Source organism: Microcaecilia unicolor, chromosome 5, assembly GCF_901765095.1.
Source record: "Microcaecilia unicolor chromosome 5, aMicUni1.1, whole genome shotgun sequence".
NCBI classification, from domain to species: domain Eukaryota; kingdom Metazoa; phylum Chordata; class Amphibia; order Gymnophiona; family Siphonopidae; genus Microcaecilia; species Microcaecilia unicolor.
The window spans coordinates 95,608,919-95,633,633 of NC_044035.1; the positions used below are offsets into that span (position 1 = coordinate 95,608,919).

The following is a 24,715-nucleotide window of genomic DNA, read 5'->3' on the forward strand; positions in this document are numbered from 1 at the left end:
TGCTGCCGACACCGGCCTCTTCACTCTAGTGCAGCCCACCTCTGAGATAACGTCCTGTTTCCTCAGAGGTGGGCCACAGTAGAGAGAAAGGGCAGATGCCGGTGGCAGGGCAGCCTATGGGAGTCGCTGCTGCCACCGTCTTTTGGAAAACAAAGGTAGACCGGGAAAGGGGGTTGAAGAAGGAAAGGGGGAGATCCCAGACCACGACTGGGGGGGAGGGCACACCATCTCAGCCCCCGCCTCCTTGGGCCGCCCCAGCGCAAAGCCACACAGGTAAAAAAATTCACTATTAATTGCTACCCCGAGAACAAAAATATAATAGCATTAGCAATGTCCTCCTGAGGAGTATCAGAAGCCATGTCGTGTGTCCTTTTGGAGGCTGTTACACCTCCTCCAATACCATGAAGTGGTCCTCACAGTAGGGGCAAGTTTAAGACACCGGTGATTTTGATGCCTCAGTGCTCTCGGCAGCATGCTCTGCTGAGGTACAGTGTCAAAGCACACCAGCCCCTGCTTGCCATTCAGCATTAGGAGCTCTCACATCAGTGAAGTCAAGGATGAATCCTTCCTTTTCTTTAGGCAGGGCTCAGAGGATGGCCTATCCCAGTGGTCTGTATCTATGATTGATATTGATAGGGATCAATGTCTGCTCAATACTAATACATCCCCAGTATCTGGTGCAGCTCTGGGTAGGGTTACCATATTTGTAGAGACAAAAAAAAAGAGGACACAACAAATAAAATGCTGCCCCGCCCCAGCCCTGCCCCACTGCATCTTGCTGCACAGTCATCTTGACCACCCAAGAAAGGTTCTTTAAGGAGTGAAAATACTGGTAAAAATAACAAATGCATTTTCTTCCATACTCTGCTAAATAGAAAATTAGAAAATATATACATTTCCAAAAAAAGCTAATATCAATGAGTAGAATGTCCCTCTTTCCTTTCCCTCCCATCAATGAGCAGCATGTCCCCATCTCCTCTCCATCTATCCATGTGCTGCACTTCCACCTTTTCTCTTCCCCCTCTATCGTCCCTTCTCTTCCCTCCATGAACAGCATGTCCCCCTCTCCTCTCCCTTTCCTTCCATCCAAGTGCAGCTAGTCCCCTTCTCTCCCTACCATCTATAAATAGCTTGTCCCCTTCTCTCCCTACCATCTATAAACAGCTTGTCTCCTTCTCTCCCTCCCATCCATGAGAAGCTTTTCCGCATCTCTCCCTCCCATCCATGTGCAGCATGTCTTCCTCTCCTTCCCTAACCATCCATGTGCAGCATAACAAATCCCCTCCCCTCCCCGGGCCTACCTTACAGCTCTGGTGGTCTAAGGTAAGAAGGTTTAATGACAAGAAATGGCATGAGTCTCGGCAGCCATTTTGAAAACCCAGCGGCGCCGCCCACAGCACAGAAGAACAAAGAGGAGATAGAGGACCAGCAGAGGGCAGGAAAGAGTGGGATTCTTTCCTGCCCCTGCAGAGGCCACTACACAATCAGGGTGGTCTTCAAGGATCGAGGCAGGTCTTCTTGGGAAGGTTGTAGTGTGTGGGAGAGGGGGTTGTAATATGCGGGAAAGGGATGACGGCATTACTGTGGCAGCAGGGAGGGGGGTTTGGCATAGTATAAGTCATCACAGGGACAAAATATAAGAAAACCAATGGATTGCATTAGGAACTTTTTTTTTTGTTACATTTGTACCCCGCGCTTTCCCACTCATGGCAGGCTCAATGCGGCTTACTTATTGTATACAGGTACTTATTTGTACCTGGGGCAATGGAGGGTTAAGTGACTTGCCCAGAGTCACAAGGAGCTGCCTGTGCCTGAAGTGGGAATTGAACTCAGTTCCTCAGTTCCCCAAGACCCAAGTCCACCACCCTAACCACTAGGACTTATAGCCCATTTAGTTATGTTTAATCAAATGAGAGATCTGCATGAAAGAAAATATTTATTTTTATTATTTTGACTTCTGAAAACCACTTGTCCCTGAAACATGCTGTGATAAAGTCACCTCCAGGATAGTTGGGTTAAGGCAGCTTCAGTCTGAACTACAAATCCCAGAAGGCATTGCAGGCAAGAAGCCGGGGGGGGGGGGGAGATGGAAAACCCGGACTGGACTCCTAGCTGTAAGAAAGGAGGACATGGGTGTAAGCTAATAGGAGGTGTAGATTGGCTGCCACTAGGGGGAAAGAGAGATAGGAAACCCTGTGTACAGGAGCTCCTCATTAGGCTCATGCTCAACTCAGCTGGTATGGGTGTGTAGAGAAGCTAATGAGAGGAGAATGATTGGTTGTGAGAGCAGAAGCCAGGGATTGATTAGGCAGGTGGGAAGGAGTCTCGGCAGGTCAGTTCAGGGAGAGCAGCAAGGAAGGCAAGAAGCAGTTGCAGGCTGAAAACCCTTGGGCAGGGAGGTCCCTAAAGTACTGAAGTCTTGGAAGTATTTGCAGGCTGAAAATCCTTGGATAAGAAGTCCCTAAAGTATTGACCTTACTAGTGAAGCTGTTGCAGGGGGAATCCCTTGGGTGTGAGAAGTCCCTAAAATATGGAGCTCATTAAGAGGGTGAAGAGAAAGAAGTATAACTGCTGCTTTGTGAGTTAACTATGATGATGAATTGAATGGACTGCTGCTGTTTGGAATTGAACTAATGTTTATGGTGCACTGGATAAAGAGCCTAGACTGAAGCCGACTGTAGCCTATATTGAATCCTGACATGTGCTAAGAGCCTTCTGCTTAAAGGGGACTACTGGCCACACACTTTCAGGTGACTTATAGGTGCTTAGGAATGAAGGTGAATGCTGCTGTTGGAACTGTGTACAGGAAACCTGCATGGAATAAAGTCCTTGAGTTTGAAGTTACTGGTGGATATCTGGTTCTTCATTGTACCGGGAGCCTGTGGTTAGAGGAGATTGTTCTATCCCTGGCTGCACAAGAGAGGCGCCTGGTTACAATGCTCAAAATACAATAATCCATTTGTACAAAAAAAAACCCCAGAATAATCCATTTGTACAAAAGAGAAGAGGTGAAGATGTGATTCCATGTGCTCCAATGAAAGGAGAGTTTAATTTTACTTCCAATCTTTATAACAGCAGGCTTCCCAAGACAGATTACAACAACAGTTAAGATGAACCCATCAGTAAACAATATATCCTCACTGAAATTTGGCCATATATTACTGTATTGTATAGAACAGTGTAGAAAAAGGAGCACAAAATACAGCCTTTATTAGTGTTGTTTCCACCAGCTACAATAATTTTTAAGCAGTTTTAGTGATATTCAATTTTATTTCATGATATTTATATCTACATATGGGACACTTTCAAATAAATTAAAAAGCTGTCGAGTAAAAAAAACAACAACTTTTCTTCTTCACCTTTTAAGGCACTGGGGTGAAAAGAGGGCAGGGTGGGAAGGGGGGGGGGGGGGAGAGATGAAAGGAGCTATACGGGGGGGGGGGGGGGGGCAACTGATAGTTTGCAGGGGGGCGCCAGAGACCCTAGCACCAGCCCTGTGTAGTGTACCTTTATACAGAATACGTTGTATGCTGTTTAATTTAGACTTGAGTCCTCTGAAATTCAGATGCCCATAATTAATATTCCTATAGGTGCCTACACAGCGCGTGCTAATTTTTAGCGCGAGCTAACAAACACTAATGCACCTTTGTAAACAGGATCATTAATGTTTCGGACAGTACCAAAGACAACAGAAAGTGAAAATGACTTCCAGCTTCCCTGGTTCTCAGTTCAATGCTTTAACCACGAGGAGACCACTTCACTCCAAACAGGGCGACCTGCTTGCACAGTCACCCAGTTCACTCATAACCTGCTACTGATGCACAGTCAGAACTAGGACCTGCAGTTTTCCATAAGCTATTTTTGAGAGAGATGTATAGGGGGAAAGATCATGAATAAAAAGATTCGGGTGGGGGGGGGGGTGGGGAATAGGGCAGAGAAAGAGTCAATGTAATGGGGGAAATTTCATCCCTCCTTTCCTATCTCCCTCTCTCCTATCCTAAACTGTAGTTCTACCCCACCCCTTCCTTCCATATTTACTTTTTTCTTCCTTTTCTTTCATTATTAGACTGTAAGCCGCCCAGACATGCTTTTTGATGGGCGGAATAGTAAATACTGGAATAAATTGCCACATTGGGACAGACCAAAAGTCCATCAAAGGCATTATAACATCCTCATTTTTGTTTTCCATTCCTAATAGTACCTAACATTCTATTTGCTTTCTTAGCTGCCGCCACACACTGAGCAGAGGGTTTCAATGTATCATGAACGATGACACTTAGATCCTTTTCCTGACGGTGGTTCCTAATGTAGAACTTTGCATCACGTAGCTATAGTTTGGTTTCCTCTTTCCCACATGCATCACTTTGCACTTGCTCACATTAAACGCCATCTGCCATTTGGCTGCACAGTCTTCCAGTCTTAAGGGCCTCTTGGGGGTCTGTGGTAGGAGCCCAATATTGTGTTAATCTGACCCTGCTCTCCTGCCCCCTGTTGCTTTTTCTCTACTTTGCTGTGGTATCTGATCATCCACAGGATCTGTCTGCTGGGAGGAGCATGGGCTATGACAGGTCTAAAGGGAAGGTGCTGCAGGGCTAATTATTTTAAAATGTTACACCACATCTTATCATGATGACTCCTCTCCCACAGGAACCAGCATTTTTCTAACATATCCTTTCCAGTAAATCATTTTTCAACAACCAATGCTATGCAGCATAATAATTAAAAGTTCAATACAATTAATTTGGTGCTAGTGTCATAACACACAGAATCTTGCATCTCACTTCAATAGTTTTATGTGCAGTTTCTTTCTGGGTCAAATCGTTAACTACTGCTTCTCCCAGTTCTTCCATTATAGTTTTACTTGACAAATTTACCACCTTTCTGCTTTCTTGTACTTCTGTGTCCTGCCACTGAGCGCCTGCCTAGGAATCCACTGCTGCTTAAACACTTGTGAGAAAGGTTTTCAATTATTTTCCAGTTTAAAAACTCCTGCATGCTTGTAAAAGACTTGCCCACTCCACCCCTGCCTCCCATAATCCAAAATTAAGTTTTATATTGAAAATTGTACATATTTGTGTGTTGCAGGACTCTGCTGTGACACAGTTAGCAGAAAAAAAAGACATACTCAAATAGCATCTCTTGACAACCCAGTAACACCATTACATCAAAATAACTTTTGAATCCTTTACAAGGAAATGAACCTAAAGTATGCATTGTGAATCCTGATTATAAAAAACAAACCCAAGATGTAAACACGCAAAAACTTCATTTTGGGGTATATTTACTAAGAGATGTTAGTGAGTCAGTGCATGTTGTCCCCTGCTGTGTTTAAATTGCCCTGTTAAATGTTTAAATAAAGTTTGTAAGTATCCCTTTGGGACCCTGACTAGACTGGCATGCAAACCATTTTGCACAGCATACCCTTCTGGGATGGCTGAGGTGGTTCTGCCAGAGACCCCTAGGTGGCAGCATGGACTTTGCTTTGGATTTGACAGAGGAATGATGCATTTCTGTGGTGATCAGCCTTGGGGTTGATATTCAAAGGGGTTTAACCAGGCAGAAGAGGCTTCTGACCAGTTACATCCTACTGAACTGGCCAGCTGGCCACCATTATTCATCAGCACTTAACTGGGTAGTGCTGCTAACCAGCCATTCCCTAACCATATTAGCTTAGGGGCGGTCCAGGGGCAGAATTAGGGTAGAGACATATTTTAGCCACTTAGGGGGAGATTCTATATATGGCGCCTAAAAATCGATGCTGAAATCAGTGCTGACTAAGCTTATTCTATAATCTGTGCCTAGATTTAGGCGCTGATTGTAGAATAAGTTTAGTTCATATTTTAACGCCCAAATCTATGTGCATCCATTTACACAAATGAAAACTTGGTGTAAATCCTTATGCGTAGATTTAGGTGCACTGGGCCATATTCTATAACTAGGCTCCTAAATTTCAGAACACTCATGAAATGCCCATTTCCCTACCCATAACCCCATCCCTTTTGCCTACGTATGTTAGAAGTTCAGCGCACATCATTACAGAATATGCTTAGTGAGATGTGCGTATAAATTCTAATCAGTGACAATTAATGCTCATTCTTCTGTTATCATCACTCACTAACTCGTTAAGTTTGTTAAATTATGCGCATTGTTATAGAATCCATGCCAATTTTGGCATTGATCTCTAGGTGCGCTAAATAGAATCTGGGAGTTAGGGTCTTATTCTATAAAGGTTATGCTCCTAAATTAGGAGCCTAATCTATTTTGGAGCATACAGTATGCTCGTAATTTAGGAGCATATATTATGCTCTTGAATTTAGGAGCATAAGTTTTATAGAATTTGGTATGCTAACTGGCTAAGTAAACGCATAAAGTTAGGGCAGCAAAAAAGCTGTCCTGACTTTGTGCACTCTGGTCCCCTTTTACCAAGCTGCAGTAAAGGGAGCCTGCGCTGGTGTCAGCGCGTGTTTTTCACGTGCTCCGAGGCTCCCTTTTACTTCAGCGGGTAAAAGGGAAGTCCCTCTTTCCTGTAGGAAATGGCCTTGCGGCAAGTAAAGCACTTCCTGCATGGCCATTTTCTTGGGGGGGGGGGGGGGAGCCCGATTATCACTGGTTACACTCTGGCGCTACAAAAATAAAAAAAATTTTGTAGTGTGGATATGACGACGCGCTAGGGGTGGGAAGTACCACCATGCTGCTGCGGTAGCCCGGCAGTACTTCCTGTTTATCAAGCATTAATCCCACATTGGGCTTACTGCCGCTTATAAAAGAGTCCTGCGTTAACCAGGCACTGGTCTGGATATTGGCTGGTGCCCGGTTAATTTCCGGGTCAGTGCACATACCCAGATATTCAATGCAGGGAGCCACTTACTACCGCGGGCTGAATATGTAGTTTTCAACCCAGTAATCAAGGTCCACCTGGCCAGATAGGTTTTCAGGATATCCACAATGGATCTGCATGACAGAGATGTGCATACCAAGAAGGCAGTGCATGTGAATCTCTCTCATGCATATTCATCATGGATATCCTGAAATTCCAACTGACCAGGTAGTCCTTGAGGATTGGGTTGAAAACCACTGCCTTAGTGAGTGAATGCAAGGGGTTGTTCACAGGGAAGGGCATGTGTGAAGCATAGGTGGGGCTAGGGCCATAGCCGATATGGCTGCATGGGGCACCAGCAAAGCTGGGGTGCAAAAACTGAAAACCACTGAAGTCATATTCACTTTAAGATTATAGAATAGTGCTAAGTACATGCAACTTATGCACGTAAGTGCACACAAACACATGGATGGCAGAATTCTATAAAATGAATTATGCAACTGGTGCTTAAATTTAGGCGACCTGTTATAGAATCAGAGCGCAAATGACCAGTGTGCTTGGTCGCAAGCTCAAATGACCCTATTCATTTTTATTGAAACACATTCAGTCACATATAGTTATAACATATCTGCCCAACTGTAGAAACATAACCTACAAATCCATCTACATGGCTGGATTCACCTATCTGGGTTTAAAATGGCAGACGTCGATTCCCAAAACATTAAGAAGCATTACTGAGTAACTTCAGTTCAGCAAAGGCCTAAAAACCTACCTCTTCAAGAAATATTATGTTTAACCACTTATGCTACAAATGTCTGACACTGAATGTAATGTAATGATGATAATTACAATGACTGTAAAGCAATGCTAAATACAAAAGAATGTTAACACCTACTAAATGAAAATTGTAAGCCACTTTTAACCGAAACCTGTTTTTGGATCATTGTGGGATATAAGAATGAATAAATAAATAAATAACCTTGAATTTATACACCGTAGGTATAATGCATGGTAAACTCCAGCCTTACCCTTGCAGTGAAATCCACAGCAGCACCCCGATTTAAGAGTAACGTGGCTACGTTGATGTTCCCGTAGTGAGCAGCGATATGGAGCGGAGTGAAGCCACTCTGTAAAATGGAAATGCCCCAGATACATGGTTAATTCATAATTCTCCCTCTCATGTCGATTTCACAGCACTGACAGGAAAAGTAAAAATTTGAACAAACAAGCTAACAAGCAGCATCTGCTGGAAGGCAAAATTTCATTTTGTGCTAGATTTCAGTCAGTGCCAATTGTCTGAATGAGGCCAGCTAACTAAGGGACATTCCACTGACAGCATGGGATTATTATTATTATTATTCATCTTTTCAAGCATTTTTAAACAAGCATCAGAAATGTATATGTGTAATTATGAAATGGTTTGGCTATCTTGGGCATTTCATTTGATTAATAGGGTATATCGATAGCACCTACAAATACGCAGCTACAACATTTGTATTACAGTGTTTTTTTTACCTTCTAAGGTCTTTATTATGTTATACAGATGTGATCTCTCTTTTTGCATTCTTGAATTGTAAATAAACTAAAGGTAACCCCCCCCCCCCCCCCGTACTTCTTTCTAAGTTAGCAGTTTCAGTACAGCAACACGACATGACTGGGATGGACGTTTATGTAGATTTCTGTATATTTTCAATGGCAGATAGCACTTGTTGCAGCCAAATTTAATGACTTATTTAGATGATAAATCAATTTATGCTTGTTTTATTATTTTTAGTGTTTGAGCTTTTTGAAGTCTCTGTCTGTATCCTAACAAGTGTTAACATAAGTCTAATGACAGAAACTGTGGATGTTGGGGTGTGAATTGACCTTAGAGACCAGTCTACTATCATGCAGGTAAGAAACGAAAAGGTAAACAGCAGCCTCAGCCCATTTTACACATACTAATCTGCTACCAAGGACCCTAGTAAGTATAGAAATGGTGGACCTCTGAAGTACACAGAAATGTTGGGTGTCTGCCTACCAGAATGGAGGTCTCCTAGTCCAATATTCTAGATTGGTAATTACAATTCAATTCAGTGGAAAAGTGATTTCATTAGCAGGGGCTTACAGCCAAATCACTAATATCCTGATGCTATCTCAAAGATTCATTAAACTTTCTCATACCATCTCAACCTGGTTATCTTCAACGGAGACTAGCTAATTATCTCACTAGGAAATGCTTTCCAACAGCGTAATAAGAACCTTCAGAAGCAACTCGTTTCAAATAGGTTATATTGATTATATGCCTATGACTTGATTTACTTGTCATCAGTTCAAATTAACTTTGCATTACTGCAGTTTGATATACTTTTGATACATTTTTTAAAGCGTAATAACATTAATAAAGCCAACTACCGCAAGGTTAATTTGAACCGCTGATGAGTAGAGCAAGTCATAGGCATATAACCAAAATAACCTATTTGAAACGAGTTGCTTCTGAAGGTTCTTATTGCGGTCTTGGAAAGCATTTCCTAGCGAGATAGTTGGCTAGTTTCCATTGAAGATAATCAGTTTGAGATGGTATGAGAAAGTTTAATGAATCTTTGAAATAACATTGGGATATTAGTGGTTTGACTGTAAGACCCCGCTAATGAAATCACTTTTCTACTGAATTGAATTGTAATTACCAACCTAGAACATTGGGCTAAGAGACCTCCATTCTGGTAGGCAGATATCCAACATTTTTGTGTACTTCAGAGGTCCATCATTTCTATACTTACTAAGGTCCTTGGTAATAATCATAATGGTGCTTATTTTACAAGCTCTACTCATGTTTTAGAAGTCTACAAATTGGCATTTAGATGTTCATAATGCATAAATGTCTAAAGTATGATTTTACAGAGCATGAATATTTAAAACTGAAGAACATCCATATGGCGAGAGGGCATGGTCTGGCGTGTTTTGGGTGGGTTAGGGTACAATGAACATATATGTACAAAAAAATGGATGTCAAGATTTAGACCTGCTACCTGGGACATCCAGGTTAGAGAAAAGTGCTCCCACTGAGCAGTGCTCCACTGGAGGGATTAGGGGAGTCACCTCCTCAATCTCCCAGTGCTTGGTGTCCCCCCCCTGAAAGTGAAACTGGCAATAGAATTGGGCTCTGTGACAGCTTTGGAAAAATAAACATTGATGTTTCCAAAATGGCTGATACCTATCTGTATCTATATTCTGAAATTCTTATTCTATGATGTATATATGTAGTTGTAACATTTTGTAAGCCACATTGAGCCTGCAAATAGGTGGGGAAAATGTGGGATACAAGTGCAGCAAATAAATAAATATAAACATTTGTTTCAGAAAATAAAAGTTTATGTTGCCATTTCATAACATAGGTTTTCATATGCTGTCACAGAGACCTTTACGTTTCTTTGTTGCCCTATTGATATTTTTGATAATTTCCTAAAATGACAGTGCATAAATATCCATTTTCCCATGTATTTTAGAACAGGTTCTATGTCAGCAGATACTTGTGGAACTTGAGACATCCTAACTCGTGTGTCTCAATTCCCATTTGCACATCCTTTCTAAAATGCCGCTCAAAATATATCAGGATATGATTCAAAACAATTTTTAAACTCAAGTGATAATTTGTTTAGCTTCATTTTAATGTAGGGGAAGGGGGAAGAGGTTTTTGGATTTATAATGGTATGCAAAAGTCTGGAATAGGTTGTTTGCAATGTGGAATTTCAGTATCGTCATTCACTGCATTTTCATTTTTTAAATTTGTGCTTATTTAGGAGGGACGTTATCAACATGGGCTTCTGTTAAGATGTGCGATTTTACTGTAAAGCCCAGTTATTAGTAACTACATCTCACTGCATAAAATGGGACCTAAATAACACATCTTAATGGTAGACCACATTGATAACTATGCTTCTTAGTAATTTTTTTAAGAAGGTTTCTTAGTGATTTTTTTTAAAGAAGGTTTTTATTGGTAGTAAAGTATAGAACAATCAACATCTGCATTGGCCAAAAAAGTTGCATGAATGGAATAGCAAATTCACAGACAGATCTGCAAATGTCTATCTTTCCAGACTAAAACAATTAGCAGTGAAGCAAGAGCCAGTAGAAATGGGCAAAACATCTGTTCTTTATTGCTTCCTGTAGAATGATTTTGTAATGCCATATTAGTCATAAATACATGTTACACATGTGAAACAGCATAAAACACAAGTACTGATCTATACGTTGCAATTTCAGTGTAGTGAAGCTGCTAGTTAGATGTTGTGTCCAGAAACTATACAACTAAAATAAAGGTATTTAATTTTATTTTCTTTTAAATGTGGCAAGAAAATATCCATTTGGGTATGTGTTAGTGATGGTCAATATTTGGTAGATAAGCCTTTAGTCTTGCATATGGCCTTGCCCCATCCTGGCATTGAATGGACCAACTTTAGAAGATGGTGACCACTTTATTCCAGGCTGTAGTGAGCATCTGTCAGCACTCACTGATTCTTCAGGATGTCACTTGGATATTTCCAGTGCTATTTCATGTCATAGGTTCTCAACTGGATTCAAGTCTGGTGGCTGGTTGGCCAACTGAGGGTAGAGATGATCTTGGATTTCTTCCACTCAACAACTGTTTTTGCCAAATAGCATGGAGTATTGTCACCCTGAAATATGTAATCACCTAGAAAAAGTTTCACTGCTGATGGAATTCTGCACTTCTCCAGTCTCTCAATGTATTCCTTGGAATTTACCATGCTGTTGATGATTTGTAGATGTCCCAACATCACTTGCTGTCATGTAACCCAAGCCGTAATGTTCAATGGGTGCCTGACAGACACATTCTAAAATTCTGGCTTGCATTCTTCACCTGGAAAGCACCTTTTACATATGTGCAAGCCTGGTCTCCAAAGAGGCAGAAAATGCTTTAGTCACAGAAAAGTACCTTTTCCCATATGTATATCGCAAGTCCATTTTGAGTACTTCTTTGCTCACTCAACTCTATCCTTCCTCTGAGCCTTTGTCAGTAACAGCATTTTGTTTGCTTTATATCCCCTCAATCAACCATTCAGGCATCTTCTACCCACTGTAGTTGAAGAAATTTCCACTCCACTGTTGTCAAAGCACTGCTTCAGTAGTTGAGATGAGGTAAGTTTACGGTCAGACTTATATAATGTAATTGGCTGAAGTTGGATCCAATTTTGCTGCAGGATGCAATTCTGCTTAACTTTATTAGTTGCTAAGCAGCAGAGAATATGAATGCAATCCAACATACAAAATTAGTTGCATTTGAAAGAGGAGCAAACCCAGACACACATAACATATGATGTTCCATCATAACGTCTACAGTTACGTGAAAAATTGCATACTGAAGCTTCAAACAGCATTAAGTGCTGCTTATTCCAGACTTTTGCCCACCTTGGTAACTTTTTCTGTAGTAGTTGAAGGTGACTTGTAGGTATTTTCCTGTATCTGGAGGGTTTACAATCTAAGGGGGCAATTCTATAATGGCATTTTAGCAACAAGATTCCATTATAGAATACTAGCATAAGTTGGCATCAACATGCCTACATTTAGGCGTTCCCACTTACACCAAGTCTATGGCTGTCATAAGCTGGCATGCTGAAGTGTGCCACAGTGTGTGCAACCTATAATATTCTATATAGGTAAGAAACACACCCATGTCCCACCCCCTGCATTTATGCTCTCTCTTATAGAACAGCATTTAGTGCATATGTACACATACCAATTAAGGCACCACCCCATTATAGAAATGCCCTTTAAGTTTGTACCTGAGGAAATGGAGAGATAAGTGAGGTGTCCAAAATCAAAAGGAGTGTCAGTGGGATTTGGACCCTGACTTCCCTGGTTCTCAGCCTGCTGCTCTAACCATAGGCTATTCCTATATATGTATTAAAACTAGTACTCTGGGTATTATTTTAACTAATCTCGCTGCACCTCACGCCTGGAATAGACTTCCCGAGCCTGTACATCTAGCCCGTCTTTGGCCATTATCAAGTCCAGGCTAAAAGCCCACCTCTTTGACAATGCTTTTGACTCCTAACCACTACTCTCTTGCCCTGTACCCCACCTCTTTAATTCCATCACCTCTTAGTTGTTCTGTCTCTGTCTTGTCTTGTCTTATTTAGATTGTGAGCTCTTTGAGCAGGGACTGTCTTTTCGTGTATGGTGTACAGCACTGCGTATGCCTTGTAGTGCTATAGAAGTGATAAGTAGTAGTAGTAATATTTCATATCAAAAGGCACTCCACATGACTTACAGTTTAGGAAGTATTTTCATAACTGCTCACATGTACATACTTTCACTGAGTAAAATATTTGCTTACATTTAAACCTGGGCATAATTTTTGAAAATGCAGAAGAAAGTGTGCATATGAAGACCTTGCCCTTGGAAATGCCTCTTCAAGCATAGGCTCGTACAGGCTGTAGATATGTAATTTATCCACATATAGGGGGGGAATTCTATACATGGTGCTCAAACTTGGCACCGGAGAAAATCAGCACTAAGCACAAGTGTACAAAAGACGTGTGCCCTTTACAGAATTGCATTTATTTATTTGTTACATTTGCATCCACACAACAAAAAGGGGGAAATCCACTTCAAATTGTAAAATACAACAGTAATACAATAGCGAGTGTAGATTCGCTATTGTATTACTGATGTATTTTACATTTGTATTCCACATTTTCCCACCTATTTGTAGGCTCAATGTGGCTTACATAGTACCGGAGAGGCATTTGCAGACTCCGGTGTGAACAAATACAAGGTGATGTTGTGGTAAGATCAAGTTCAAGTGGCACAGCCACATTAGGGAATCGTAGAACGGAAGAGTAGTGTTATGTCCATTACGTGCTTTAGTTTGGTTGTGTTGCAGAGATCAGGCATTTAAGTTGGATCGGTAGGGTTTGCCTTTTTAAACAGGTTAGTTTTTAGTGATTTCCAGAAGTTTAGGTGGTTGTACATCGTTTTCAAGGCTTTTGGTAGTTGTGTGCTTATGTAGGAGAAACTGGATGCGTAAGTTGATTTGTATTTAAGTCCTTTGCAGCTTGGGTAGTGCAGATTTAGATAAGTTCGTGTTGATTCGGATGTGTTTCTAATTGGTAAGTCGATCAAGTCTGTCATGTATCTCGGGGCTTCTCCGTAGGTGTTTTTGTGAACCAGGGTGCAGAGTTTGAAGGTGATGCGTTCTTTGATTGGGAGCCAGTGTAATTTAGTGGCAATTTCCGCATCTAATTTGGCTGCCAAACTTACGCCTGCTGAAACCTGGTGTAAATGCTGGTGCTCAAGTTAGGTGTGCTGAGGCACTATTCTGTAACTATGCGTGCAACATTTCGGAATGCCCCTGACATGCCCATTGTCACACCCTCTTTTGTGTTATGTGTTAGTAGAGTTAGGTACCATGCCTTACAGAATAGCGCCCAGCTAGATGTGCATGCAAATGTTAATGGGTGCCAATTAATTTCAATAATTGGTTGTGAGCATCCAATTAATGATGTTAATTGGCTTATTAGCCAATTAATTTGTGCGCATCTCAGAAGCATGCCCACATTTTGACGTGCAAATCTAGGAGGATAGGTTACACAATTTTATAAAAGCCCTGTTCTTTACTCATAAAAATGGATTTGAAAATTACCATGCTTTACACACAGAAAATGAATGTGCAATAGGCAGGTAAATTTATACATGTATAGTCTGCGGATACATACGAAGAAGTTTTCTAAGGGCACAGCTGGGGAGAGGTTTACACTAAGACACAATTTTTAAAATTCAAACATATATATGTGTATTTATCCAGAAAAATTATGTGCCCCCTATAGGAGGTAAAAACATATGTGCCTAGTTTTCTTAGGGTAATTTCCAAAGTGAGTGTATGCATGTACAGCAAATTTACATACCTGTAACAGATGTTCTTACAGATCACAGCCAGCAGGATTACTCAGGTACACAAGTAGTTGATGGTCAACACATGATGCCAGATGGAACAGTTCTTCCAGAGCTCAGAACTTTATCTACAATTCTAAGCATCTTCAGTTCTTCTCTTGAGCAGCAGTCTCCTCAGTTAGTTCCATAGCTCAAGATGTTTATGTTTATTTTAGTATGATAGAACACATATCATTACATTATCTAGGCTGCATACAACAATAAAAAGGTGCCAGAATAAAAACACAACTCTCATGATGGTGTGAGAGATTGTGTGCTTGATTAATCCTGCTATCTACTCAAACTTTGCTCTTTCAAATGATAACTATGATACAATCAGACACACAAGCAGCTGACTCCCAAGTTCAAAAGCTGCTTAACCCTATAGATTTGTTTAATGTCCTGGAGTGCCCTGCTCTACAGGAAATGCTAGAGTTGCTTAGCTTAGAAAGACAGATTAATCAGCACTGTTCAACCAAATGCACTTTCTCTAATTGAAGACAATCCGACCAATGAAGAAGTGAAAGAATGAAGCAAGAATCAAGAGAGTGCTTTGCAAATGCTGTTCAAAGAAGCAGATGAGAGGTATAATAGTCACATTGGCTCTGATTCAATGAGGTTTGATTTTACTGGTGAGAGAAATACCAAATTGTTAGTAATAGAACTGTATTGGCTAGAATCAGGTTTGTTGGGGTTGAGATGAACAACTGCATAAGCTTTCTGATAAGTTCCATTCTTTGAAGATAGCAAACAAGAGCCCTCTTACAGCTCAGCGAGTGGAAAGGCTTCTTGTATAGATGCTTCTACAATCTGTGATAAAATATTTCTTCAGTCACATGGAGATATGTGACTACCTTTGATAGGGATTTAGGATGAGTGTAGAACTGCTTTATTAGGATGAAACTGGGTCATATTTGATGAAGATCTGAAGCTTACTGATGCTTCTAGCTGAATTAAGTGCTACCAGAAAGGTCACTTTCCAGTTGAGATTCCTAAGACATGCTGATTCCATTGGGCTTGAATGGTGGTTTCATGAGAGACTGAAGAATGATATTGAGATTTCATGGGAGTTTGCAATGAAGAAGGCCTTTGCAACTATAGGTGATAAAAACAGTAAAGGTACTGCAGTTTGGTATTTTGGAAAACATCAAAAAGTGGTCTTGATCATTAGTGAAACACCAGATTAAAAATTATTTTCCTTTTAAATGTTTATGCATATATGTTGGAAGGTTTTCTTACTGCCAGCAAGTTGTCTTGAATAAGTACTTAAGTATTGCCACACTGGGACAGACCAAAGGTTCATCAAGCCCAGCATTCTGTTTCCAACAGTGGCCAATCCAGGTCACAAATACCTGGCAAGATCTCGAAAAAGTTCAATACATTTTATGCTGCTTATCCCAGAAGTAAGCAGCATAAAATAAAATAAACTGTTGGTAAACCCAGGGCAGTAACTAATGCTGTTCAGTTTCCATGCTGTCAGGGCTACTGATTTAAGATTTGAAGGCAGAAGAAAACTTAAAGTCCATATTGACGAAGAACTGAGAGTCTTTTGAGAAGAGGAAACCAGTTCTGATGAGGTTGTTGCTATAAGAATCACAATACTAGACTTTTAAAAAAGACTTTTGTAGGGTTTTTGATATTACAGGAATAGGTAAATAAGGTTAGAAGAGGGACCAAATCTAGTTTATTGCTAACACATCCTTCACTAGTCAATCTGGGGATCAGTGCACAGAACAATAGATGGGTAGCTTAGCATTTTGACTGCTGACAATGAGTGCTCCAGTCCCGAAAAACATCCTGTATAATGATGGGCTAGTGACCCCTCATGGAGCTCTGCTGAACTTGTCTGATAGCTGTTTCTGATTTCCCACGATGTAGGTGGCTTGAATTTGTATGCCATAAGATATCACAAATTGCCATGTTTGTGCTGCTTCCTTCCTGGCATAGTTAAAGGTAATCTATTCCTCCTTATGTGTTGAAATATAAGATGGAAACTTAATTGTCCATCTATATTAAAACTGATTGATCCTGAAAAAGAAGGACAAATGCCCATAAAAATATTGACTGATGTGGAGCATTCATTCAGTTTGTGACCAAGCTCTCTGAATGAGTTGAAAACTGAAGTAGACTCCCCAACTGATGTTAAAAGTATCAGTTGTGAGGATGGAGTGTTGTTCCAGTGGAACAAAAAGGACATCTTTGTTCAGATTGAACTCTGACATGTACCACTGTGAGATGATCCAACATGAAGGTGAAAGATAAATTGTGATAGAGGTTGGGAGTTTTGATTCCATTGGAATTTGAGGTCCTACTGTGGCCTTTTCATTTTGAGGCAGGCAAAAGGTATGACATAAACTGCAGTGGCCATATGGGCTGACATCTGCCATTAGGTTCTGGTTGTAACATTTGAGAAGCATTGTTTCAAGCCTCTGTCTTGTGGCACAAAAGCTTTTGCTTGATCTGTCTCCAAGACAGCTTCTATGAATGAGACCTTTTTTTGTAGACTGAGAAAGCCGAGGCAACCTGAAAACGATCTACGAATTAACTGACTTCCGCAAACTATTGAAGACTCATCTCTTTGAGAAAATTTACTGCAAGGATCAAAACACATGAAATCCATACACACTAATAGAAATGCATCAATACACTCTCTTCTGAATTCTCTTCCCCCATACTTTCACCATACTTAAAACTCTACCCACAGACAAAATTGTTATACCCTAATGTTCTCTTGCTATTGTTCTATCGCCCTATCATTTCCCAATTGTTACATTCCATTGTTCTATTCCCAAATTATATTTTGACTTTGACTCTGTCTTCCCATAACTCTTCACAATGTAACCCATAATCGTACTGTGACAAATTGTATTTCCATCATTAACAATGTATTGTAAGCCACACTGAGCCCGCAAATAGGTGGGAAAATGTGGGATACAAATGCAATAAATAAATAAATAAATAAATAAATAAATAAATATTGTTTCATTCCTGAAGAAACAGATCCCTTGATGAAGTTGTAAAGTGGTAGTCATCGAGGTATGGAAAGATCAAATGTCCCGGCTTATTGCTACAACAAGGTATTTGGTGAAAAACCTGGGGACCAAGGACAGGCTGAATCATTTTGCATTGGTAATGTTTGGCACACAGAAGAAACATGAGATATTTCCTGCAGTTAGAATGATTTGGGACGTGTCTAGGTGTCCTTATGATCCAGTGACTATGGTCAATCCTCTTTAGTCAAGTAGGAGAGAGTTGAATGGAACAATGTTCTTTCTGAAATTTCTCTGAAATATAAGATAATTGTAATCTTCCTGTATTTTTGGAATGAGGAAATACCTGGCATAGAACCACTGATTCCTTTCCTGGGCTGGAACAGGTTCTATTGCATTTGTTTGCAGGAGGAGTATAGCGTCTTCATGAAGCAGGCTGACATAAGTTTGAAATAGTTGAGACCAAGTCATGGGTCTTTCTAGAAGAAAAAGTTTCTCTCTGATAGGCAGTCTTGACAAACTCATTAAACATCTTTCACAAGAATGAAAAAGGCTGCTCTGGTAGAGGCAGTGCAATGGATGAAGAACACTCATTTGTTACTGTGATAAGAACTGGAGTAGATACAAGTGGACACTAGACTAATGATTATTGCAGAGGCGATATTAATCTAGAGGCCTCTGCTATGATTGGTGAGCAAGATTACTACTACTACTAATAATAATCATATCTATAGCACTACTAGATGTACGCAGCACTGTACACATTATATGAAGGTACTTTTCTCTGTCCGTATGATGATGCTCCTCAGGGTAAAAAAGAAAATAACAGCCATCCTGCCTGGATTTGGACAGGCTAAACTGTAGAAAACATGGCTAAGCATCACCAAGCCTTAACAGCAACCAAAAAACAATATTTCTCTCCATGCATTGAACAGGCTGCTAATTCAACCAAGCAACTGTTCAGCATAGTAAACAGCCTACTGCATCCCCCACAACAGAACCAGCCTGCCCAGTCAAAACTGAGCTACAATGATTTTGCAGCATATTTTACCAATACAATTAAAAGTCTCTGCAAGGATTTACAGGCAGTTCCACCCAGTCTCCAATCAGCTAACCAGGAGCGCACAAACTCGTCCCCTCCTGACACAGACATATGGGACACATTTAACCCAATAACAGAGGATAGCCTTGACAAAATCCTAAGACACCTTCAACCAACTACATGTTCCCTCGATCCCTGCCCATCAAGCAGCAGAAAAGTATGAAACTCATAGGAGGTGCCACAAAAATCATGAATTCTTATCTTTCTAATGGGCAACTACCAACAGTATTAAAAAGGGCAGATATACGCCGTTTGCTAAAGAAAAACAACCTTGATCAGGACAAACTTGAAAGTTACCAGCCAGTGTCCAACATACCATTTCTAGAAAAACGTAATAAAACAAATTGTCTCAACTCAATGATTGACATGGATCTAGCCAGTTTCTCCTCGCCAATCTGAATTCAGACCTGGTTATAGAACAGAAACGGTCCTCATATCCCTACTAGATGACCTTCACGGAAACCGAGACAGGGAATTTGTCTCGGTGTTAGTACTGCTAGATTTCTTAGCAGCTTTGCTTTCGACACTATAGGAGAAACAGGTATCAATGGAACAATACTTGCTTGGTTCACATCCTATCTAACAGACAGGCAACAGTTCATACTATTTAGCCACACCTCATCGTCACCATGGGCACTGACCTGTGGGGTACCACAAGGATTGATTCTATCACCTATTCTGTTCAATATCTACCTCAAGCCACTAGCCGAGCTGATTCAGTCAATGGATGCGGATGATGTGCAGCTACTCATACCAATTGAACTTGACATACCCACAGCCCTGAATAAACTGTCTAACATCAGTTCAATAATGGGCTAAAAACAACAAAATTTGCCTGAACACAAGTAAAACCAAGCTCCTTTGAGTCCCTAACACAAGTGGGCACATACCTGATATCAAAATCTCCTTGGGAAGTACAAACTCCCCCTCAAATCACAAGTCAGGAACCTTGGAATACAGTTAGATTCAACACTTACTCTGATCCCCTAAATCTACGCAATCTTCAAGAGCTGCTTCTACCATCTGTGATAACTACGATACCTTTCTCCTTACATTGAGAAGGCAAATCTTGTCTCAGTTGTGCATGCTATGACATCAAGACTGGATTACTGTAATGCACTCTACACTGGTCTGACTACAAAGGGCCTGCACCAGCTCCAATTGATTCAGAATGCTGCAGCAAGACTAATAGAAGGTTGCAAGCAACGTGATCACATCACAACATTTTTGCAAAAACGTCAATGGCTACCAGTACAATACAAGGCTAAATTTAAAGCTATGTCTGATCTTCAAGACCCTTAAAGGAAATGGCCCCCAAGTACTTGAAGAATAGGATGATCCTCTACAAACCTCCAAAGACATTAAGGTCCTTTCAAGGACTATTACTAACCACATCCCCTCCAAAAGATATTACACAATGTGATACCTGTAAGTGAGCCTTCTCCGGAATAACCCCCACACTCTAGAATGAACTCCCTGAAAGGCTTTGCTTAACACAAGACTATCTCTACTTCAGGAAGCAGGTGAAGGCTTAGCTCTTCAACCAGGCCTTTAATGGAAGAAGTAACTAACTTGCTAGTCTCACACACACACCCAAGGAGTGGCACCAGTGGCACATACTGTAGCAGGATATGTTTATCCATTCTTACCCTAGCTGAGATAATATTTATCCATGTCTCTAACTTCATGTGCAACTTTCTTAAATTATTCCCCTTATTTTCTAACTCCTCTTAAGCTCTTACATATCTATATGTTCCATCTTTGCTTATACCCTAAACTGTGTATTAAAATATTTTATTAATTATTGTGTTGACATTGTAAGTAGTATACTATGCCATACTTTGTATTGTTATTTGAATATTTTTACTGTTGTAATTGTCTGTTGCTTATGTTTTGATGTATTCTTGTTGTACATTGCCTCGAGTGAATTCCTTCAAAAAAGCAGTAAATAAATCCTAATAAATAAATAAATAAATAAAATAAAGGTATCTTTTTTTTAATTTCAAAGAACAATGAATAATAACGCATGAACACTAAGGAGACCTTTGTTTTCATGTCTATTCAGCCAAGTGAAAAAGAAATCTGATGAGACTGGTGCATGAGGGAAGGACCCTGCATGCTTAGAATTTTACACACACATCCCTGTTTACTAAGTTACGCTAGCGACTGCTGTGCGGCAATGCTGACACAGCCCATTCAAAGTGTTAGCATTAGCGCACGGCAGCCTCTAGCACGACTTAGTAAACGGGGGGGGGGGGGGGGGGCGGTTATGAGCTCTAGGACAACTGTACTGTTCTGGCACCCTGTGCAATGTCATCCATTTGTGTACCTGATTATATCCTCTTTGAAAATCCAATATCATGTGCACAGAGAAAAATATGTGTGCATTTTTTAACTATGCGTGCAGATACAAAATTGCCCTCTTCATTTTTCCTTCTTGAAATCTCTCTATAGATGTATAGTGTATTGTTCTGTTAAATATGTTTTCTTTGATGCTTTACAACTGACTGCTTTTTAAAGTAATAAGGTAGTTAGTATTTCGGGGCCTGAGATGGGACCTGCTTAAGCTATTAGCTGCATGAGTTGGGCTGCGCTTGAGGACTCCCTTCCTGTATGCCTTTTAGACTCAGATCCTGATATGTGGTATTATTCTTTAGCATTTTAGATTTTCTTGGTTTTGGTTTAAATGACATATTTTCTCTCATCTATCACCTGATACAAGGTGTAATTTTAAAATGAAAAATAAAAATAAAATTATTTTCTTAATGTTTAAGAAACATGCCTCTGTGGTGCAGAACTCAACAGCACATTTGGGCCAGAAGGGTTTCGTAGTGGTGAGGAACAAAGAAAATGACTTCTCCAAAGTTAGATTCAAAGCAGATGCAAATTAGAGAAAGGGTTTTTTGTTCATTCAAATTGATGTCTAAACAGTGAAGATGATTACTTTAAGGACTGTAACTATCCAAATAATTTTCCCACTGAGGACATTTATACAAGACTACACCCCACAATTCCTGGAGGTTTAAGGCCTATTTGGACTTGGAGATGCCTCACTGGTGTTACCTCTGTGGCACTTTATTTTCAGTATTAAGTAACCCACTGTCTTTGTTTGTTTGTTTTTTTAATGCTGGTAGATTGATGTATTGTTTTATATTGTAAATTAGCTGGAATGAATTGTTTCAGGAAAGTAGTGTATTCAACTTTTTTGAATAAATAAATCCAATATTTTGTGCTCTCAGAAATTCAGGGAAAAAGAAACATGCAGCAATTCACTCCGAACCCACACTCTGAACCTTTTTTCGGGACCAGTTGAATCTGTAAATCCCCAGCAAACCTTTAGCCATGCTAGCTATCGTGGACCCCCTTTCAGACTTTTGCAGAGCTCTGGTCACAATCTTGGATCATTTCTTTGCTGACACCATTGAGGGTAAGTGTCATGCAGAAGCCTAAATAACCAGGCCTAGATGCACAGGCTAACAGGGTTGTCTGCAGCTCTTGAAGCAGTGGATAAACATATTTACAAGAACCTCGGAACCCATTATTCTACGTGTTGTTTTAATGATGGCAATTACTTTCTAGAATTAATTATAAGCTCAATTTCAGCTGCAGAAAGCCCTGGTAATATATTAGTGCCTGCTCTAGCACATGCTACATTTTTCTTTTTAAAGCAAAATACCAGTCCTAAATAAAAAAAAACAATGCAAAGAGAAACAGGAAACCATGATGCAGTAGCACTACAGAATGAGAAAGTGATGTTGCATACTACATGTATATGCAGTTATATATATACCTCGGTTGTTCTATTCACCACCATCTAGGTGAACACATTTGGAAGCAAAGAAGGGGAAAAAATGAATGGTTAATTTCCTACAGGTGACATGGATGCAAAAAGCTTTATGATGGCAAACACTATAATTATGACATGAAGCTGACAGAACAATGGGCACAGAGAGAAAGCTAGACTGTGACATCACAATGACAGTTTTAATGGCCACCTATATAGTTTTACAAATCAAGGCCATATACATTATGAATTGATTTTGGGCCCACACAGTTCCCTTCCTTGGGCTTCCAGCTCAGTTGGAACCAGGGCCAGGATCTTCATGTGTAGCAATCCAGCGATTAGATCCCTTATTTCATCTCTTAGCCCAGACGTTGCAATGAGAGCCTTCAGGAAGGGGTCATGCACAGAGTCTCCTTCTAGAACCCTAACAGCCTAGGCCCTATACTCAAATGTTGCCACTGTGTGATGACTGTAGATCCCCCTGCCCCCCACCTCCCCAGGGCAGTGATTGTTATTTCTGCAGCACCTCTAGACTCAGCCAGTCTGAGGTAGCAGAGGTCCAAACATGGAGCTAAACCCTGGTTCTCAGCCTGATGGTTCAATATACTACCACTAAGCTAGGGGAGTAGCCCTGAATCTATATGATAAGCATTAATGAGATGTTCATATTTTCATATGGCCCTTATATTATGCTTCAGACCTTAGCCCTGGATTCACATACCAAAATTACAGTAAAGTAATGCTGTCAAAGTGTCAGGTAAACTTGACGTGTGCAGTCCATGGCAGTAAATACTGTCTCATTGCTCTCTGTGGGATTAGAATGACACATCTGGGATTCTTCCATGCAGAAGACAGGTTCCAGCTAGGTTGGTGGGCATAAGTTTTCCCCATAAACTGCCCGGAAAATGGAAAGATTATATGAGTTCTGACACTGACAGTAACAAAAACTATGAGGTAAAAGGCAGAACAATCTCCCAGCTTGGAAGACTGGGTGCAGCATGTCTTTGCCTCTATAAAGAGCATTATTTAGGATCGATAAAATGTTTCCCTAGCTACAGAATTTTTATTATTATTATTATTATAAAAAGAGGTTTAATCCTACTTTCTTGACAATGGTTGTTACATAATCATATCCATGATAGAGCTGGTGGTAGAGCGTTAACCACCAACCTCCATACAAACACACAAATTCATCAGCATTCTCAGCCCAGAAGGCTAAGAAGGGGACTATCTTCAATTCATAGCTACCCCCCCCTCATGTTTGACAAAGGTTGAGAAGCCATATACAGAACGTGCATTATCTGTTTAAAGCACCAGCATAGTTACGACCTGTTTAACACATCCTCTTTCAGAACCAACCTTTGACTCTACATCTGCATTGTGGTCATTTTGCAGAAGTAGGGCAGCAGCCTTGGTGTCGTCCTTGCGGGCAGCGATGTGCAGGGCAGGGAGACGCACTTTGCCTTTCGTATCGTTCTCCAGGAATAAGGAAACCACCTGGTCATGGCCTTGCTGCAGGGCAACTGCCAGAGGAGTGAATCCATCCTGTTAAGGTACACAGGCAAATATGAATATACCTCAAAACAAGGGTCCTCAAATATAACTCAAACATATTTAGGAGAAGAGGAGAGAGAGAGAAATACAAAAGAGAAATAAGATTTGTATTTAAAGCACACTTTTCATTGTTTGCTCAAAGCAAATTACATTCAGTAGAATAGTAACATAGTAAACGAATGCATATATAGGTCCTTCCAGTTTGCTCAACAAAGCGATCAGAGTTGTACCTGCATTTCCATGCAGCTTACATCCCTCTATGCCCTGTTTAAAGTGAGAAAGTCATTAACCCCCAGATTCTATAAATTGCACACAAATTGTGCACTATCCTGAGATGCGCATGCAACTAAAGCAGCTAACGAGCCAATTAGTGCCAATAATTGGGTGCTAACAATCAAATATTGGTGTTAATTTGCATGCGCATTTTGCTAAACTCTATTCTATAAAGATCTGTGCACAAATCTTATAGCACACAACTCAAAAGGGGGCATGGTCGTGGGAGGGGCATAGGTGGGTCAGGGCGTTTGCTAAAGATGCAC

At 40.5% G+C, this 24,715-nt stretch overlaps 1 protein-coding gene across 1 annotated transcript in view; it reads right to left on the reverse strand.

The window, feature by feature from the left end:
- Positions 1–24,715, reverse strand: part of ANK3 (ankyrin 3) — an 889,892-nt gene that overhangs the window by 299,308 nt on the left and 565,869 nt on the right. Inside the window, 3 exon segments of the mRNA XM_030203110.1 lie at positions 7,846–7,944; positions 22,629–22,652; positions 23,982–24,167. Coding sequence (XP_030058970.1) covers positions 7,846–7,944; positions 22,629–22,652; positions 23,982–24,167 — 309 coding nt within the window.